Consider the following 21,093-nt stretch of genomic DNA (forward strand, 5'->3'; position numbering starts at 1 on the left):
ATGTACACCTAGTGGTTTTTTTCCCTTTAATTTTTTTGGGGGGCCCCAAGAGAGTAGGGCCCTAAGCTATAGCTAGTTTAGTTTATACGTAAATCCGGCACTGGTGGGGAAATAAAAGACTGAAGCCAGCAGGCTTTGCAGGGAAGTTTGCACGCTCTAGTTGAGGCTGAGCTGACTCCGCCTAATCTAAGGCGGCTCTCTGAACAGATTTCGTACTGCTGCTGCTGCTGATTATGCGGAATATCATGCACACCCGAATGTGCACGACTCTTCCTTCCTCCCTTTTCCAAATTCCTAGCAACGGTGCGGATTTATCGGGATTAATCTGTAAGGGCGCTAGAACTGCAAGGAGGAACCAAATGGCTGGGCAACGGGAGGGTAGCCGGGCCCGTCTGAGCAGCGCGCCGGATGGCGGGCGTTCCCGGGGGCGGGGCCGAGGCTGCTGCGGGCAATGAAGGCACCGGCGCAGGATCTGAAAATGGAGTGCGACATCCTGGACGCGCTGGAGGCTCTGGGGTGAGCGGGGCGAAGGCGACGCGGCGGAGCTCGGGGCGAGGAGCTGGGGGACCGCTGCAGAGAGGTGGTTCGGGAAGGCCGGCTGGAGAGGAGGGCCGCTCGGGGATGCGCGTGCAATCCGGTTCAAAGCCGCCAGTGCCTTCGCTGCCTCTGAAATCCCGGGGTTCCCCTTGGCCTCCCCTTTGACCCACGTGTGCGTGGGAGAATTGTTCGTGGAGCCCGGGGTGGACCAAGCGCGGTATTTGCGCGCGCGTGACACGCTTCCAAAAATCTCTGCTGCTCTGATTCTGCTGATCAAAGACTGGGAGAGAAATCAAACTGTTAGTTGTGAATACAGGTTTAAAAAAGAAACAAAGACCTTCGGGTATCGGGCGGTATATAAATAATAATAATAATAATAATAATAATAATAATAATAATAATAATATTCAAGTATTAAGGGATAATAAGAGTAGGTAGACGTTTGTTCCTCAACTTCCTAGCGTCATCTAACAGGCACAGTCTTGATTTCTCACTGAGTACCAACTGCTGAGTCGTCTCGGTTGCAGCAATATTTATCGCTTCCAAATGTGTGCTAATTTGATTAGTTGAATAGGAGTGCTCCCGCTTTGAGCAAAGAACTTTGGTAATACATGCAAAATGCATGCATTATTTATTTACTTTTTTAAAAAGAATAGCTGGAAGTTAGGTTGGTAGAATACCATAGTAGTCTTGCAATAATTGAAAGTAAGAATCAGTGGGTACAAATGATTATATACTGATGTCCCACTGGCAGACCAATCCTCCTAACATGATCACAAGGAAGAAAGCTCTGTGGTTTCAGTGTCACAGCTTCCAAGTAAGGTTGCTTAGTTATTGCAGCCTTAAACTTATTTAACTGCCCTGGCTTGTGCTTTCTTGATGGGGAAGAAAATGTACATATTGAGATGGAAGAACCCCCAGGTTTTATAGTTTGCCATGTATGCTACCATATTCCAGGGACTTTTTATCTTCTTCATGCCCCATGTGTGGTGTCCCTAAATGAGAAATTGGCATGTGGCAAAACTAGACTCAAAATGAGATTCCATCCAACAAGTATTGGAGAAGTGTGTAAAAATGTTTTTAAAAGGCACAATGCAGTGAGGCTAGGATTATCGGCAGGGTGTAGGTCAAATGTTGCAACTGTAAACTCTTATCATGTGCTTGTATTTCACAGATGGGAGTTTTAAATGAATTTTTGTATTTCATTCTTAGTTACATAAAATGTTGCTTTCTTTTTATTGATTTTACACACACAGCAGCACAATACTGCATGCTGGTTACGAACTTAATTCGTTCCGGAGGTCTGTTCTTAACCTGAGGTACCCCTTTAGCTAATGGGGCTTCCTGCTGCCATGGCGCCGCCGCCGCACGTTTTCTGTTCTTATCCTGAGGTAAAGTTCTCAGCCTGAGGTACTACTTCCGGGTTAGCGGAGTGTGTAACCCAAAGCATTTGTAACCCGAGGGTGTTTGTAACCCGAGGGACCACTGTACTGTACTCGCTTGCTTCTGTATGGAGTAGCAGGTGAATCAGAAGTTCACATGTATCCAGTAATGTTATAGGTGCTAGTTACAGTTCAAGCTTTTATGAACATCCTGGAAAGTTCATAGCAAAAGCCCATCTCGTCCTGCATCCTGCTTTTACAGCGGCCAACCAGATGGAAAGCCCACAGGTTCCCCAATTTTGCTCTCCAGCAACAACTAGTCAAATGCATATTGCCTTTGATATTTGAAGTACTACATAGTCTGTATGATGCATTTAGAATAACCTAGGTGTACGCCTTGGAATGCAACGTGCGAAGTTACGCTTGGCATTTGATACAATTATTGGCAACATGTTGAAACATTGCTGACCATTCTCTAAAAATGATAGTACAAAAACTGCCATGGGATTTCCATTCATTTACAGTAACAAATTTACAAACTTGTAGTTGGCTTTTAAAAAAAACTGCCCCTGATTAATCAGGCAGAAGATTTTGATTTTTTAAATTATTTGAATACAGTGTGCATATAAATGCATGTTAAAAGAGGCATTCTCATTTCTCACACACAGGAGGAATGGTTCTTCTAAGATGAAAACATATTCTTCCCAAATAGTTTTATCCCATATGTGAATTTATTTGGTAGATTAAAACTCATATAATCAACATTTGGTTGCAGCCTTAATAAATAATAAAAATAATGGTTTAATTCATTTCTGTGGAGTCAAGAGATGGAAGGAACAAATGACATAATGGTAAGAAGTAAAGTTGTTCCCCACCCCCAGCCAAAAAACCCCCAGCCAATTCTTTTGTTACTACAAAAAATAATGTTGAGAGGCGTAATTTTACATTAGGCACTCCTCTGCATATTGTACAGATTTGTTGTCGCTAAAACATATCCATATTGAAGTTCTGTTTGCCTTAAACATTTTAAAAATGGGTAAACAAAAAGAGTTATTTTTGATTCACAACCACTTTAATTGCACACACTGAACTATCCAACAATAATACACTCTTACTTTTCAATAAAGGAATATTTGTGAATGACTGAATAAATTCCACAGTGAAACATTTTTTCTACTTTTAAATTTTAATTCCTGTACTTAGGTCATATGTTTTGTGTTCTGTATTTTGCTCCCCAGGTACAAAGGCCCTCTTTTGGATGAAGATGCCCTTAATAAAGCAGCTGAGAGTGGTCTGGCTTCACAAGACTTCTGCGATCTTTGTGTTTGGCTAAGTTCCCAAATACAGCCGTTGTGTGACTTGGAAGAAAGCATCTCCTCAACAGCTGGTAATTTGACATGATTTTAATCTGTTGGAATCTTGTTTGTGTGTTTGTCATAGCTTTCCATTTTGTAATTTATCTATAAACATCTCATGAGTGTTTCACTTTGGAAATAAATTTGTTGTGGAGATAATTGAAGTGATTTTTGACATTCTGCTGTGATATTAACACGATTAATGAGGAAAAGTAGTGATGTTTCTACAGTCTTTCTAACCTGGGGAACTGGATGTATTATCGAAGGGGAGAAATTGTGTTTGTTTTGTCACCTGATTGAACAGATCATGCACTCAAAAAAATTAAGAGGATTCTTTTATATTGGTGAACATGACCCTAAAACCTTCATTGCTTGAACCGAAACTCAAACACAAGCACTTTAAAACAGGAAAGGCACCTGACTTCGCCCTACAAAGGCAGACAAAAACAGACCCTAGCCTTTTTCAGGTGTAATGAATGGAATGCAGAAAAGGTATCACATGGGAGTTGAGGCAGTGGAGAGAAACATATTAGCTATACACACACAGTGTCGATTTCAGTTGCCTTCTAGCTTGTGAAACTCTGCAGAGCTGGGAGCCTCTTGTATGCAGCCAGGAGCAGCGAGGAATGCTTGTTTTCCTTTCCCCCCTCCAATTTTAAAGGTGTGGCTTATTTTCAGGTGCGGTTTATATTCAGGCCAATACGGTAATGGGTTTATACTTGTTCTTTGCTGCTGCAAAATACAAAATACCCTGCACAAAAATAAATTCAAATTGTGTTTCTCTGCCATTCATTCTGTCTTTTTGTTGGGCTGACTTAATTCTGGAGGATATGATATTAGTTCAGAGCATCACATTATTCTGATTTTTAAAATTAGTTTTTTTTCAGCAAAATGTTACCTAAAAATCTTAAGAGCAATTTGTATGATTTTTTTTCTGAATTAGTCCACCTGGTTCCCAACTATTTTTTTAAGCACCAGAGCTGAAACCTGATACGAGGGTTTTTTAAGTATATGACACTTTCTTCCCCTATATGTTCTGTTAAAGGTGGTGAAGACGTTGAAAGTTTACAGCTTGAGATGAGTGGCTTTTTAAAAGAGCTGGCTTGTCCATATTCATCACTTGTATCTGGAGAAATTAAAGAGCGGTTAAAAAAGAAAGAAGATTGCCTTAAAGTCCTATGTAAGTTACCAGAGTCTTTCTGTTTGCAGTTTTACAGGTGACTGTTTTGTTTCACGCAGCATTCTGGAGACAGAAAAGGCCCACTTTTTCTGGCCTTGTACAGCCTACATCCAGTCTTATGCATCGCAGTAGCCGCATGGCAGCCGAGAATAATATTTGAAACCCGGGTACAATAGTTTACAACTGAACAAAAAAAGGTCCACTTTATGCTGCCATATATCTGCCTGTCAGGAAGTCACAGGGCTGGTTTCCACTGCTGACTTCTACCCCATTACATTTCTGCATTTATAACTGGGCAGAGAATGGTTTGTGTGACCTGGGCTCTGTTTGGAATCAGGCAAACATTATTTCTAGACCAGATGCTCCTTTCAAGAGTGCAGCCTGGTTCTTGCTAATCTTTCTCCAAGTAATTGCGACAGGATTGGTCAGTATGAACCAACCAACAGATTATTTTCTCTAAGGGGGAAAAGGGGGCTCTCTCTAGATGTGGATTTCCTAACATGTCATTAAATTATTGACTGATAATCTGAAAAGGAAGTTTATATCAAAATATATTTCAGATGCATTTTTCATCGTTCATTTTTACTTAAAACATTATTATGTGCAACAGTTGTAGCAAGGGTGTGGAACCCAGGAACCAAATTCAGTTCTTCAGCCCTCTGCTTGTTCCCTGGGACTCTTCCCAGGCCACTCCCCCTCTCCCCAAGCCCCGCCCCTCACTGTCCCTGCCCTCAAGTGCTTTTGCTGGCCTAAATGTGTCATTGGATTGAAACAATGCCTCTTGCTTGCCTGGATAGAAATGGGAGGAAGGGGAGATCTCTGACTTTTGCATGGCAGTGCAGCAAGCAGCATTCCAAAGGTCAGGCTCCACCCACATTCCAAAGGCCAGGCTCCACCCATCTGTGGCTCCACCCACTTTTGCTTCTGGTCCTGCCAGCCATTGGCCTGTGGCCCCTGCAAGGTTGCTCACTGCCTGGTCTCTGTAGCCCTTGGGCTGAAAATGTTGTAACACTGACATGGCTTTTAAATTCTTTTCCATTTTTTCTTCGCATCTTGTTTAATTTTCATATTTACATCCCCACCCAGTTCTGACCAGAGAGCATTAATCTTACTGGTTTGCTTGTTGAGACATATGCACAGATCCTTCTCTAGCTTTTATGTATCTCCCCCCCCCCCCCCTCCAGTATTTTTAAGCACAGAACTTCAGGCTTTGCAGATACTGAAATTGAAAGAACGTAAAAGTTCTCATTTGACGAAGAATAATGACATCCACCAAGAAATCCAAATGATCTGCGATGTCCTGGGTCTACCAAAGTCATCACCTTCATCTTCTGATATTCCGGTCTTATTAAGCAATATAGAGTCAAAGGTACAGTGTGTATTTTCTACATTGGAGTGCCATTGGTATTAGTTTTGTACACCTGCACAGCCCCAGTCCCCTGTGAACAACAACAACAACCAAGGAGTTGAAAGGGCATTCTCAGGGTGACAGGCAGATAGGATACCTCTTTAGGAGCTTTTTTTCAGTGGGAACTCACTAGAACTCCGTTCTAACACCTCTTGGGTGAGTTCTGGCACCTCTCAGGTGGTCATTGCCATTCTAAAACATAGAGGGAGGCGCTCATGGTGAGTTCTGACACCCCTTTTTCTAGAAGAATGGCACAGCTAGTAGTTGCTCTGAAATGCCCTATGTTTTTGTTCAACTGGAAGGAATTATGGCATCAGGGGAAGCCTGCATAGTTGTTGCTCATAGAGCCCCACCTTGGGCAAAAGATTCCTGCATTGCAGGGAGTTGGACTCCATGATCTTCATGGGCCCTTCCAACTCTACAGTTCTGTGATTCTAGGATCCCCCCCCCCTCAGGTGTGTGTGGTAGCAATGGAGCCTGCATTGGTAAGGACAGCCATACAACCCCTTTCCTCATTAGATGTCCCTTCATGTGTGAAGAAATCTGCACAGGAACCCAGAAAGAGGTCTAGATGACTGTAGCAGCTCTTATGTGTGGTAGCTGTTTTGCCTGCCCTTTGACCCTCTCCACGCTGCTGTCCCCTTGCTTACTCTGGCTGCAGCACCTAGCATCTTCTAGCTGAAGAAGAAAGGTAGTGTTTCACTCCTAAGTGAACCAGCCAGGGAACACGGCATTCTTCCATACTTGGGCACAGGCAGGAGGAGTCGGTCATGTGGTGAGGGGGAAGAAGCATCTGGCCTGCCTGTGTGAATCATCTCGTAAGATGACATTGAGAGAAAGGATCCAATTGTCTTTGTGGAAATTTTATTGTACTTTTAGTGTCACTGTGTAGATACCCAGGATTCATGTAATTGGTTTTATATAAATATATGTATCTTTTACTTTTTCAGGTTAAGGACATTTTATCAAAAATTCCAAACACTTATGTGGGCAAATCTCTGCTTAAAACTCCTTTGAATTCAGATCAAATGGTAAAAATTAAGTTTTTTCACTTTTATATTCAATAGCATACAAAAAGTGATTGTGGCTTTTTGCTTTTCTGTCTTTATTTGGATCAAAAGTGAATGCATTCTTCTATGATTTTTGACATAGAAGAAGACATTTGTAGCATCTGCAGTTGAAAAGTGTTGTGACTATTTAAAGTATTTTCTGTATTTTAGACTGCTATTGAACTGTTTTGTGCTCCAATGCCATAGGGAAGGTTGGAAAAAATAAACGAGATTCTTCTCAGTGAATATGAATGCCGTCGTCGTATGTTAATGAAGCGCTTAGACGTAACTGTACAGTCCTTTGGTTGGTCCGATAGAGCAAAGGTAAACATGTTTTATCCTCAACTTCCTGGTAGCTGTCTCTCCTGTTCCATAAGCATTTAATTGATGATGCACAATTTGTTAATATAACAGTTTTATATTGTAAATACTAGAGAGAATCCCAGTTACTGGTTTCTCTCTACATTCAGGGGCATAGTGGGGTGTTTTTTTTTAAATGGATTGTATTATATATTTTTCCATCATAAATACCAGTTCAAAGGTATACATATAGCCAAGAATTATGTGTGCAGCTGCAGTTTCTTTGAAATTCCTTCTGCATGAGTGCTGGCAGCTGAAGAGACAAGCTGCTGCTTAAACTCAAAACTGGCTTGCAACTTTGGCAGCGGGAGCTATGAAGCAAAAACACCGCCACCTTAAAATAAAGCTCTGAATGCATGCATGATTCATTCTACCTCCTAACTGCAACCTTCCTCATCTATAGCATTACTCAAATAGCGACAAATGTTGCTAAGGCGTTCGGCCAGCTGTTCCTCTTGTTGCAAGGACCTTATGTGATACTAGACTGCAAAAAGGAACACATGGCATATTGGACATAACTTAAAGTGCTCCCCGCTTTTGTTTTAATATTTCTGCAACTCTGCAATATGTCTACATTTATTTTTAAGGTGAAAACAGATGATATTGCAAGGATTTATCAACCCAAACGTTATGGACTCTCTCCTAAATCAACTATTTCATTAGCCCATCTTCTAGCAGCTCGTGAAGACTTGTCGAAGATCATAAGAACAAGCAGCGGATCGTCACGAGAAAAGACCATTTGCTCAATCAACAAGGTATGATTTCCCCCTCATGCAAGATGATGATGATGATGATGATAATTTATTACTTGTACCCCGCCCATCTGGCTGGGTTTCCCCAGCCACTCTGGGCGGCTTCCATAGAAACCATAAATACACTAAAATATCACACATTAAAAACTTCCCTGAACAGGGCTGCTTTAAGATGTCTTCTGAATGTCAGGTAGTTATTTATCACTTTGACATCTGATGGGAGGGCATTCCACAGGGCGGGCGCCACTACCAAGAAGGTCCTCTGCCTGGTTCCCTGTAGCTTTGCTTCTCGCAATGAGGGAACCGCCAGAAGGCCCTCGGCGCTGGACCTCAGCGTTCGGGCAGAATGATGGGGGTGGAGACGCTCCTTCAAGAAAGCTTTAGGAGCTTTCTTGAGCTGACCCAACCATTCATAATATGCCAGTGCTTGTAAACATGTCTAATGTGTGAAGTCCTTAATAATTGAATGCCTTCTTGGTAATCTAATGAGGTTGGTAACTGTGCACTGAGAAATCTGAATTCCTCTGGCTTTATTATTATTATTGGATTATTTATTAAATTTGTATACCACCCCTATACCTGTAGATCTCAGGAGAGCATCCCCTGGAAGCCGCATGTGCTCAGTGATGGGGGAAATATGGAATAGAAATGTACTAAAATAAAATTTTAAAAGTTTGCTTCCACTGCAGGTCTTGATGGGAAGAGTACCAGATCGTGGAGGCAGACCAACAGAAATTGACCCACCACCACCTGAAATGCCCCCTTGGCAGAAGAGACAAGATGGTGGTGGTAGAGGTGGAAGAGGAGGAGGTCGAGGAGGAGGGGGTGGCTGGGGGGGAGGGGGTGGTGGTAGAGGAGGAGGAGGAGGGGGTGGAGGTTGGAGAGGAGGAGGAGGAGGGGGGGGTTTTCAAGGGAGGGGAGGAGGCTACGGTGGGAGAGGTGGGTATGGCGAGTCATATGGTGGAAGGGGAGGGGGAGGAGGCTACAGGAGATACTGATACCACTAAATGTTAACTGACACAAACTGTTCATTGGGAGTCTGGGATAAATTATAGCTGACTTTGCAGCATGATGTTTGAATTATGTTGGTCATGCTTTTTTGAAAATTACAATATTCGGTTCCCTATAAATCACTTTGCTCATGATAGCTTTCCTCCACATGCGACTTCCTTTTATGAGCTTGCATGTACGTGTGTGCATTTGTCAGACGTGATGATCTCTATGTGGTCTAAAACCATGGTTAGCAGGGAGTTCCTGTAAGTTGAATATGCAGCGTCTGTGAGAGACTGTGAGCCCAGAGAACATGCAAGGTTTTCTGTATAGAAGTGATATCTATGTAGAAAATGTTCCATGTGCACAGTGGCCTTATATGTTTCAAGTGTAAAAAAACGGTTAAAGAAGCAATTGGGTTTTTTGACTCTGAGATCTGAATTTTTATGTGATATGACAAGCTTCGGAAACATGAGCATTAACAAAATAAAACAGAATATAAAATTAAAATTGATTTTCTTTGTAAGTTTTCAGATTGCAGTGATTCCCTCAAACGTGGGAAGCATTGTATATTAGATTTGGCCTCCAATTTCTTCAAAACATTTATGAAAAATGTAGAAATGTAATGTTATCTGATTCAAAATTAAAACTCCAGGAGGTTTCCATGAAAATGCTGGGGGGATGCGAGTCTGTATATTATTATTTTTTGCAGTGACAATAATTGGAGGTCTGCATTTTTTGGTTGGCCTTGCTAGCCAAGCCAAAAATTGTGATTGCCAGGCTATTTCTGCTTGCCAGCTGGGTGGCTGTCAGCAATCAAACACCTTCTCCCAACAGCAAAAAAGGAAACACTGGAGGAAAGTATTCCAGCTTCACCTGATGCATGGCCAAGTCTCTCTGCTGAGTAGCTGCTGAAGGTGTCTTCATCTCCTTACTTCTCTTTCCTGTGAGAAAGAAAGGGGGATAGTGCAAGCTTCTGCTGATGCTTGATGGTGCGGCACAGAGACCCACCACTGAGCAGCGGCTGCAGGTAGCTCCCCCCCCTTCTCTTCTCTCCAAGAGGTGAGGGCTCTTGCTCCAAACTTTCCTCCTAACCTTGTAGCCGAGGAGGAGTCGGGGGAGCACAGCAAAACTGCTGGAAGGATACCCACCAACTCTTACTGCTTCTAAGTTGAAAGGAAGGGTTTACTTGATGTGGTGAGCATAATTGCCAGTACCATAACCAATATGGAAAAGACAGGAGTTCCATAAAATTGACCTATACCGTGAACTTACAATAAAGCTAACTGGTTCCCAGTGTGTTCTACCAGAGTTGGCTGTAGAGAAGGAAGGAAAAAATGTGTGCGCATGCGCCTGGAAATGTTATCCTCCGACCTGATATCATTCTTACACCCTCCTTGCTTCCTGATAAGTAAGCACGGGGGCTGGAAATATTTGACAAAGCTAACCACTAGAGCAAGCAGAAGAATAGGACAGCGGAACCTCGGTTTTCGAGCATCTTGGGAACCGAACGATTCGGAACCCGAACGCCGAAAACCCAGAAGTAATTGCTTCCGTTTTCAAACGCGCCTCAGAAGTCGAACGGCTTCTGAGGCGCGTTTCTCTGTTTTTTCAATGGGTTTTGCCCACCGCCCATTGATCCTTGGTTTTTGGATATTTCAGAAGTCAGACGGTCTTCCGGAATGAGTTACGTTCGAAAACCGAGGTTCCACTGTACCTCAGTTGGGGCCTCTTTCCTGCATTTCTTTCCCTGGGAGAAAAACGAATTTTTGTCCTTCCTTGTATACAGAGTTATGTACACACATATCCTAAGCTCATTCTAGCTGTTAGATGGTACAGAGTTGGTGTTTTTAGTTAGCTGTATATGGAGACGAAGTTATACAACTATTCCCAGCTAGAAGGAAAAAAAGCGAAGGGTGGAATATTACAAATATTTTCTCTGCCCAAGCATGATCAGCTTGCCAGATGGAGCCACCCCCTCTCCTCCCCTACATGCTGTTCTGGGGTTCTGTGAGCCAGAGGTTGGGGAAAGCCTGAAAGTCTTTGCACAGGGCTTCCCTTGACAGCATTCATTAAGTAAATTCCACCCTAAGACATCTACCCTGGTTTTTTTAAAAAACATAAACTATTTTTTTTAAACATTCCTTACCCTTTGCAAATCACAATATATTTCAAAACGGTAAAATACTGGCAGTTTTGATCCCTATACAGGTGTGTCTTGTCAACCTAAAAAAAATGCAATAAATTAAACTTGCTTGATTTTTGAACGTTTCTATAAATCAGTTTTTTGTATGTTTTAAACCTGAACTGTATTTTGTGAAACACATTTTCTGTAAATAGTTTTGTGTTGAGAGCAATTCCATTTATGTTTGAACACTTTCCTTTTAAAAATGCTTGTGGACATAGTGATAACCAACTGGAGACTATTTTGTGTTTAAGAAATAGGTTGTTTACACCTGTGAGCACTGAGAAATAAAGTACTGTAAAGCTGTCATCAGTGTAGCTTTTTGTACATTGAATACTACTGGCTAGCTACAGTATGCAAGAGGGGGCAGGCCTGTGATCAGGAACCAGCAGTATGGGGAGTGGCAGTGGCAATGGTGTAACACAATTAAGTAACACAAAGTGGTAGATCAGGGCAACTTCTATTTTTCTTCAGTCTTTTCTGGAGCAAGCTTTTCTGGAACACTGCATCATAAGCAGTGTTTTCCCATGTCTCCCTTCACAGGTGGCAGTTGCGCGTGCGCACACACACACACACACACACACACACACCGATCTCCAGGAAGAGACAGTCATAGCTCAGTGGTAGGACATCAGCTTTGCATGCAGAATGTTCAAATGTAGAGCGGCCATGGTCAATTTTTGCATGCAGCCCTAGAAGATGTGGCCCCTCAGGCTGAAAAAGATGCCTCATCTCTGGTAAGAATACAAGAGCCCTTCTGGATCATGCCAAAAGCTAGAGGCCTATAAGAATCTCAGAAGCATTTGTGAGTCTCAGCAACTGATATTTGGAGGCAGAACATAGCCACTGACATCCTTATCCCCCATGAATTAGTTTATTCCTCTTTTGTTGTTGTTTAGTCATTTAGTCATGTCCGACTCTTCGTGACCCCATGGACCAGAGCACGCCAGGCACTCCTGTCTTCCACTGCCTCCCGCAGTTTGGTCAAACTCATGCTGGTAGCTTCGAGAACACTATCCAACCATCTCGTCCTCTGTCGTCCCCTTCTTGTGCCCTCCATCTTTCCCAACATCAGGGTCTTTTCCAGGGAGTCTTCTCTTCTCATGAGGTGGCCAAAGTATTGGAGCCTCAGCTTCACGATCTGCACTTCCAGTGAGCACTCAGGGCTGATTTCCTTAAGAATGGAGAGGTTTGATCTTCTTGCAGTCCATGGGACTCTCAAGAGTCTCCTCCAGCACCATAATTCACAGGCATCAATTCTTCGGCGATCAGCCTTCTTTATGGTCCAGCTCTCACTTCCATACATCACTACTGGGAAAACCATAGCTTTAACTATACGGACCTTTGTTGGCAAGGTGATGTCTCTGCTTTTTAAGATGCTGTCTAGGTTTGTCATTGCTTTTCTCCCAAGAAGCAAGCGTCTTAATTTTGTGGCTGCTGTCACCATCTGCAGTGATTCCTCTTTTAAAGCTATACAAATTGGCGGCCATCACTACAACTTGTGGCAGCAAATTCACTCATTTGCTTATGCACTGTGTGAAGGTGCTTTCTTTTGTCTGCTCTGAACCTTCCAACATTCAGCTTCATTGGACGGCTCCAGTTTCCAGCTTTATGAGAAAAGAAAGAATTTTCTTTATCCATTTTGTCCATGTGATGCATAATCAGGAGTTTGAAGTAGATTACCGGGAGAAAGTGAAAGTTAAAAAGGCAGACCAAGAGCTGTTATTTATTCTCTGGCATCATGTAAGAACTAGCATGTTTCTAATTTGACGGATGCAGTTAATTCTCAAGCCTTCATGTCTGTCTGATGGTAAATACCAGCTGTCACCACGTGGGGTGCACCTGCATTAAGAAACATTCTCTGCATGGAACTGAGAGAGGCAGGATGAAAATCTCAGCACCTTATGCCAAAAATAATTACGGGAATTGCATCTGGCTGATCAGCTAAGAACTGAAAGTATTTGGAGGCTTTTGCCAGACCCAAGGCTACCACAGATAGTTTAAGAACAGAGCACAAAGAATTACTGTGTAACTTAATTTTAATAAATATCAAACAAAAAAAATTGCACTTTAGCCAACCTTTATAGCCTGTACATTTTATAGATCAGTTTCTTTGATTGTCATAGTTTCACATATATCACGGTCAATGAAAGCAATTTATTTAAAGAAAAATAGCACACAATTGGTGTTATAACGTATTCCTAATACTTTTTTTTATTTTACTATTTTCATCTTGTTTGGACAACAGTAAATGAGAGGTGACTGGCATAAATATAAGACAACAGGCCTAACAAGGTGCCAAGTTTGCGTTGCTTTGGCTTGTGTATTTGGCACAAAGATTGCTGATGGAAAGACGGTGAGCTAGGTCAATACCACCCACGGACAGCTGAATGTCCAGATACTGTCTTTCAAAAAGTTCGAAATGGCTGCCATGCGTGTGCTAGAGCAGTAATACATGCACTTGCTTGCACTGGAGATGACCCATACCCATGTTTCCTTGACAAAACCGTACTTGTTAACAGAACTGTGCTTGTGGCACCAAAGCCTTGCCGCAAACCACACATGCAGCTGCTTGAGAGGATAAAACTACAGCCTAAGCTTATGGGAGTTCACCCCAAGATAAATCCCAGTGAGTTCCACAAGGCTCATTGTCGTGCAACTGTCCCCAGAATTATGACCTTCATTTATTTTAATGTACTCTGGTCTAGCCAAATATCCTGAGTCAATATAAAAATACTGAATGATGAAGCAGTGCAGAATCATAAAAACCAGTCGTTCACAGAGGTTAAATTTCAGCCCAACTCAGAAAGGCAACTATATCAAATGCTCTTCAGAATAGTAACAGAGGTGGCTCTCTGGGAAGAGTTGCCACTGAAAAGACTCTCGTCTGAGTCACACCCTGTTTATACCTCAGATAGTTGTGGCATTCTTAGCAGAGAGAGCCTCATTGGATCACACTGGATGTGAAGGGCTTCCTTCAGATAATAAGTCATTTAGGCCTTTACAAGTCAGTACCAGTTCTCTGAAATCTGCCCACAAATTAATTAGCAAACCAGTCCAAATGTAGCTCTTTTAGGGCCGATGTAATTTGCTGCTTCTTACTATTTCTTATTAATAGCTTGGTCTGCTGCACTCAGGACAAACTGAGCTTTCCACACAGTCCTCAGCGGCATTTCCCCATTATGCTAATCAAATCTAGGTTTACCAATACATGCATGTTGAGGGCAAGGTCTTTGTTTCCTGGGAAAGGGTACAACTAGTGCCCCACGTGTAACTTGAAAAATGCACTCCTACTCATCACTGCTCACGTGGGCCCAGGTAGTATTTCCAAGCAGCATCTTACCCAGGGCAGGTGCTCCTATCTACTATTTACTAATAATTAACATACTTGTCTTAAACAAACTGATTATCAACCTTCCTCAATCTCATAACTCACTCTAAGCACCCATTAAGAATTTTGACTGCCTCACTGGGATTTGAGAAGGTAAGCTATAATCAGGTACCACTTGCCTACTGTCATGCAAAACCTCACACCATTGCCATGCAGATGGTAAAACAATGTGTGAGACAAAATGGAATCCAAGTCCTATGGCTCAGTTAACCACTCCATAAACATTCAAAGATTCTTACAGAAAGTTTAAGGTGAAATCCTACTGTCACATAGGGTTTAGGGGGGTGTCCTCTCCATGTTTTGGGGCAGAAAACAAAGCCTGCCCCAGAGAACACTTCATTGCAACTGTGGAAACCACTGCCATCAGTGCTCAGATGACAAGGAGGAAGGGAAATGTGTGTGTTACGAGTAGACCAACTAGTCTAATACTAGTTTTGACTGGATACTTTGTACGTTTGCCCAGAAAGAAAACGGCTGCCTGTGAGAAGACTGCTGAAGGAGGGCAAACGTTTGCAAAGGAATAAGCAAACTTGCCAGATGTGTCAGTTTAGCTTTTCATTTCTATGTTCCCTAGATTGTTCTTGTTTAGTGTATAGCTTCTAAGAATCAACACAGTTCACATAGGTTTTAGAAAATCATGCTTGGTCAATTTTAAATATTACATATATATTTACAGTTTGTAAAGTGTAGTTACTTTATCAGCTCAGCTAACAATAAGAACAGGTGCTAGTTCCTTCAACTCACAAATTTACATTACAGAAGCTGCTCACATAAATAATCTTACAAGCCTCTTACTCTAGACTTCGTAAGTGAAAGTACAAAAAAAGTTATTTAACCATGAAATTACTCCAAAAGGAGTAAGCATACACAGTGGAACACAAAGTACAAACACCACCATTTCTGGGCACATCATAATGTCATTCTTGTAAAAAATAAATTATAGACTCAATTTGAAGCCAGAGATTTAACCAGAAGTTGTGAATAAATATTAACACAAACTACAGAAAGGGTCACAAGTGTCTGATACCATATTTTACAGTGCATCATTTATGTGTCAGTTCTAGAATCATAAGATGGAAATCTAAAGTGATTTTCGCAAGACAACACAAAGCAGCTTTTAGCATCTCTAATGCTATTTGTCCACAGGTCTAACGAATACATATTGATTGTGCAGGGCTACAGTTTTGAATTATTAATCTTCATTATGCCAACCCTCCAAGGGCAGTAAGGTTGGCTGTAGAGGTAGGGGGTGTATCCAGCACTGCAGTGTCATTCGCATAACAGGCGCCTGCGCAAACAATAACGCTTCCCCTCTTCCTTTCCTACTGCCTGCAGTCAGCCCCCCCCCCCCATCCCCGCGGCCTCATGCCCTCAAAATCTGCTCCAAATGCTTGTGAGATATTCTGGAGCAGATTTGTTTTGGGGGAGGGTGTGCCGGTGGTCCATGAGCAGATTTCGGGACCTTTGTGTGTGTCAACCTTGTTCGCCATGCACACTGAGAGCTACACTGAATTCCACCCCTTGTTATGAAGGCAGCAAGAGTAACTCTTGCCATAATTCCAAATGCCGTCATTTCCGCCAAACAAAGGGCAAACTGTTTGAAACCTGTTGACAAGGCATGCATATGCCCACAAGTACTAATATCAGGCAGGACAGGGAAGACTGAACAGGAATACCTCTGTTTAAAAACCTGCCGCTCTGCATACGTTTGAATGCATCGCCCTCAAAGGTCCCATTGCCTTTACTGTCCTCCTGGCTACAAGCAGTCTCCATGTTCCCTGCTGTCCAATATGTGGTTTCTTCGAATGCTGAGGAATTCAATCTTCTTATGTGCCTGTTTAAGCCGTAGCTTTAAAGCTTCATTCTCTGTTGTAAGGATGTTTCTCTCCTAAGCAAAAAACACAGGTTGGTGTCATCCAAGCAGAATATACTTTAAAGAACAGTTTCAGTATCTGCAGTCCTCCTTAGCAGAAACACTTGCTTGACTAGCATCTTATTCTCCAGGTTCACTTAACTATTATTCAAATTATAACAGCTTGAACAGTAAATGGAGTGAAAAATAAACAGCTGTCTGCATAAGAGCAATTACTGCTACTGCATCTCTCAAGAAAACGAGACATGCTCTCTCGTGCAAAAGACAATATTTAATCAAGACTCTAAGAGAACACATCTGTCTAATACAGTGTTTCCCAACCGGTGTTCCGCGGCACACCAGTGTGCCGTGAGACCTTGCCTGGTGTGCCGTGGGAGGGAGGACGCCCTTTGGAGGACGCCCCGCGCTTCGCGCAGCTGTCCGCAAGCCTTGGGCGCCTGGGGGAACTCCCCCCCCGGCGCGCAAGGCTTGCGGCGGCAGCCTGCAGCGCGGAGCGCGGGGCGTCCTTCGGAGGACGCCCCGTGCTTCGCGCAGCTGTCCGCAAGCCTTGGGCGCCTGGGGGAACTCCCCCCCCCGGCGCGCAAGGCTTGCGGCGGCAGCCTGCAGCGCGGAGCGCGGGGCGTCCTTCGGAGGACGCCCCGTGCTTCGCGCAGCTGTCCGCAAGCCTTGGGCGCCTGGGGGAACTCCCCCCCCGGCGCGCAAGGCTTGCGGGCGGCAGCGCGGAGCGCGGGGCGCCCTTTGGAGGACGCCCCGTGCTTCGCGCAGCTGTCCGCAAGCCTTGGGCGCCTGGGGGAACTCCCCCCCCCGGCGCGCAAGGCTTGCGGCGGTAGCCTGCAGCGCGGAGCGCGGGGCGTCCTTCGGAGGACGCCCCGTTCTTCGCGCAGCTGTCCGCAAGCCTTGCGCGCCCAGGGGAACTCCCCCCCGCGTGCACGGCTTGCGGGCGGCAGCCAGCAGCGCGGAGCACGGGGCGCCCTCCGTAGGAGGCTGCGGAGGGTGGCGCGGAGCTGCCCGCGCTCCAGGGCTTCTTGCAGCTCCGCGCCACCCCCGGATCCCGGTGCGAAGCCGCGCGGGGCTGCGGAGGGTGGCACGGAGCTGCCTGCGCTCCAGGGCTTCTTGCAGCTCCGCGCCACCCCCCGGATCCCGGCGCGAAGCCGCGCGGGGCTCCGGAGGGTGGCGCGGAGCTACCTTGGCTCCAGGGCTTCCTGCAGCTCTGCACCACCCTCTGGATCCTGGCGCGAAGCCGCGCGGGGCTCCGGAGGGTGGTGCGAAGCTGCCTGCGCTCCAGGGCTTCTTGCAGCTCCGCGCCACCCCCCGGATCCCAGCGCGAAGCCGCACGGGGCTCTGGAGGGTAGCGCAGAGCTGCCTGCATCCCGAAGCCTGGTGCGCGCTGAAGAGCGCCCCCGGGCTTCACGCACCTCTCCGCAAGCCTGGGGAGACCAGTGTGGCTCCCTAGGCTTGCGGATATCAGGCTGTTCTGGAGGCTGGGGTCGGGGGAAGCTTGGGCTTCCCCCGCGCCTGCCCCGTGCCTGGGGAGGGGAAAAAATTTTTTTTCTTTATTCTCCCCCCAAAAAATTAGGTGCGTCTTATGGGGCGGTGCGTCCTATGGGGCGAAAAATATGGTAGTCAATATAGGCACAGAGTTAAATTTTTTAACATTTTCTAATGGTGGTGTGCCTCGAGATTTTTTTCATGAAACAAGTGTGCCTTTGCCCAAAAAAGGTTGGGAAACACTGGTCTAATATATAGATTTTTTTGCCTTATCCATTGTAGGCAATGCAAAGGGAGAAGGAAAATGTTGCTCCATCCCAACCTGGCTACAAGAAAATAGCAGAGGAATGGATTTGATGGTAGCTCTGCCATTCTCTCCCCATCCCAGGCAATGAGATTACAAACTGGGATTGCTTTGTTATCAGGCTTCCACCCCAATGACACTCATTAGGCAGCTGACAGCTACCATATTTTTCGCCCTATATGACGCACTTTTTCCCCTCCAAAAATGAAGGGGAAATGTGTGTGCGTCCTATGGGGCGAATGCAGGCTTTCGCTGAAGCCTGGAGAGCGAGAGGGGTCGGTGCGCACCGACCCCTCTCGCTCTCCAAGCTTCGCGCAGCTCTCCGCAAATCGTGGGAGCCCGGCGCTGGGCTCCCACGGCTTGCGGAGAGTTGCCTGCATGCTGAAGCCTGGGTGCGCTGAGCTCAGCGCGCCCAGACTTCGCGCAGCTCTCCGCAAGGCACAGGAACACGGCGCCCGGCTCCCACGGCTTGCGGAGAGTTTCCTGTTCTGGGGGCTAGGGTTGGGGGAAGCTCCCTGGGGGGGAGAATAAATTTTCCCCCTTTATTTCCCCCCCAAAAAAAAACTAGGTGCGCCTTATGGGACGGTGCGTCCTATAGGGCGAAAAATACAGTACTTCCCTTAAAAGTATCACATCCCTTATAACTATTTGACATTTAGCAGTAGATATATCAGGGATGTTACCTACCAACTGAACAAAACTGAACCTGGGTTTCCCCAGTCTATTCTGACTTTCTCAAACTGGTTCCCATTTGTCATAGTGGTAATACTGCACACAGTGTTATTTATTACATGTGATTCTTAGAAACTGTTTGCGGTACCTGCTCTAATTCCTGGTATGTGGGTTTTAGAGCACAGGGCTCCTGCTTTGCTTTTTGACTGCAGTCCTTGTTTTCCCATTTCACATACGCCTTTTTACGACTAAGAACCGGGCTGGGACACGGCGACAGCGGAGTAGGCTGCAGAAGTGTGTTTTCAGGTAGCGTTCCTGGCTCTCTCTGTTGCCTGGGGAGCCCATCACTAGGTGCCACCACTAAGTCAGTTTGCGTACTCTTGTGTACCACAGATGGCTTTAGCCTCACTGAGATCTTTTGAGCTGACACCCCCATAAGCATAATAGTTCTGTCTTTGCTCCCTTCACTGTGCTCCACAACTTCTCCGTTAGGAAATGGAAATCCTCCCTCCTCCAGACCTGTACGGGATGGGAAGACACACAAATATATAAATATGGGAGATGAAAGCAGGGCAGTGGTTAAAATGAGTTGTATGCTATCCTTTAAACTTAATTATCAAAGTAGGTGAAATGCTTTGCTGATATAACTACGTATCATTCTTCCCAGACTTCTCTTTCTATCCATTGTTGCCCACTTACTTAATTAATATCACTCCTAGCTGCATTGTGAGGTGAAGAAAATGATCCGTAATGTGGAGATCATAATATAGGGCTTTTGTGAGGATTACTGAAAATTTATTGAAAACATGTATATCTTGCCATTCCACTTTTTAAAGAAAGGCAACCTGGTTTACAACTAGGATTCTAACTCCCATAATCCCTAGCTAGCATGACCAGTAGTCTGATATGATGAGATCTGAAGTCCAACAACACCCAGGGACCCCAGGTTTAAGAAAGGCTGCTATATGGGGTAATGGTGTAGGAGTGTAATGAAGTTGGGCTAACCCAATTTCTTCATTCATGAATTCTTCATAAGAAACTTCCTCACCATGCATGTGTTCTTTGAGCCCCATGGGACAAAGACTAGATGCAAGGGCTGAAGCAGGGCTGTTGTCTACTGCTGGGACTTTGGCTCTTCTCTTGCATTCGAATACAACCAGATCTTTGCATTGCTTGTGGCAGTTCATTCCACAATCTGCAAACAAATACAAACAAGGAAAGGTCATTGGCTTGAAAGCAAAAACTAAGCAGGGGGAGGGGTGTCTTTTCTCATACTAATATTTCATTTCCCACCCCATGAAGCCAAAGTTCTTTCCTCTGTAGAAACCCCACAAAATGCTAAAAAAAAACCAACTTACAGCACAAGTCGATGCATGATTGACTCTACTATGTCCAATGTTGCTTACTCCCTAGTAAGTGTGATTAGGATTGCAGCCATAGTTGTGATAAGCAAGGACGGAGTACTTTCCTTTACTATGTGTTACTTCTTGTGCCACTTTCATATTTATTAATGCAATATTTAATTCAGATCACATGGCTGTGTTACATTCTGCTGCTGCTTAGTATCCAAGCAATACAATCACCTACCATTTAATGTCCAAAATGTGTGAGTGTAGGAGGGAATGGTTCCTTAAATTATCTAAGTTGTTTTCTAGAAGGATGCAGGATCTGAGACCTGGAAGTAGCCAGGGGGTGGGGAGACACTGGGGGTGACTTTGAATGTTTCTAGGTGGTTCGTGCTAGATCCTCTGAACTTCCTACATATTGAGACTTTGTCTCTCAGCTTAGTCTTAGGTCTATTTCTCAAGGGAAAAAGTTTCACAACACAAAATGGGGCCATGGATATGGTAAGGCACTCTTAGAGTAGAACCACAGCACTGCTGTCATTTATAAGCCCTTTAAAATCATTAACAAAAGCAGAATGTGTTACCTTTGCATCTATATCCTTGTTTAATAACTCCCCAGAGCTGAAAATTCAAGCAAAGACATATTATCACACTACAGTGAACTTAAGACAGTAGACTCATACCTTTCCTCAACCTCAATTCACGACTCCATTTTGCAAAGTCATCCAAACAAAATGACCCATCCGCACATGTGTTCTGAGGTTTCTGCTTCTCCTTTTCAAAAATCAATGCTTTGCCCCATTAAGAACAGACTAAATCTC

General features: G+C 44.4%; 2 protein-coding genes across 3 annotated transcripts in view; one reads left to right on the forward strand and one right to left on the reverse strand.

Moving 5' to 3' along the window:
- Positions 1-391: 391 nt before the first annotated feature.
- Positions 392-11,505, forward strand: FAM98B (family with sequence similarity 98 member B). The gene is made up of 8 exons (XM_028721881.2): positions 392-516; positions 3,158-3,306; positions 4,320-4,454; positions 5,639-5,823; positions 6,813-6,893; positions 7,119-7,235; positions 7,859-8,026; positions 8,713-11,505. The coding sequence occupies exons 1-8, from the start codon at positions 452-454 to the stop codon at positions 9,019-9,021; spliced, it is 1,209 nt and encodes a 402-aa protein (XP_028577714.2). The 5' UTR covers positions 392-451; the 3' UTR covers positions 9,022-11,505.
- A 1,714-nt stretch (positions 11,506-13,219) lies between these two features.
- RASGRP1 (RAS guanyl releasing protein 1) overlaps positions 13,220-21,093 on the reverse strand; it is a 45,917-nt gene continuing 38,043 nt past the window's right edge. For both annotated transcript variants that reach the window (XM_077926507.1, XM_028721904.2), the window contains 4 exons: positions 20,857-20,893; positions 19,975-20,121; positions 19,075-19,445; positions 13,220-16,477 (listed from right to left, as the gene is read on the reverse strand). In XM_077926507.1, the coding sequence (XP_077782633.1) occupies positions 16,346-16,477; positions 19,075-19,445; positions 19,975-20,121; positions 20,857-20,893 (687 nt within the window). In that variant the 3' untranslated portion in view covers positions 13,220-16,345. The remainder of the gene's footprint in view (positions 16,478-19,074; positions 19,446-19,974; positions 20,122-20,856; positions 20,894-21,093) is intronic.

Source organism: Podarcis muralis, chromosome 1, assembly GCF_964188315.1.
Source record: "Podarcis muralis chromosome 1, rPodMur119.hap1.1, whole genome shotgun sequence".
Classification (NCBI taxonomy): Eukaryota; Metazoa; Chordata; class Lepidosauria; order Squamata; family Lacertidae; genus Podarcis; species Podarcis muralis.

Excerpts from the sequence above, each read along its gene's own strand:
- FAM98B (XM_028721881.2), top strand. The coding sequence starts at position 452 with ATGAAGGCACCGGCGCAGGATCTGAAAATGGAGTGCGACATCCTGGAC. Across the intron at positions 3,307-4,319 it reads AAGCATCTCCTCAACAGCTG|GTGGTGAAGACGTTGAAAGT; the intron begins GTAATTTGACAT and ends GTTCTGTTAAAG. Across the intron at positions 4,455-5,638 it reads AGATTGCCTTAAAGTCCTAT|TATTTTTAAGCACAGAACTT; the intron begins GTAAGTTACCAG and ends CCCCCCCTCCAG.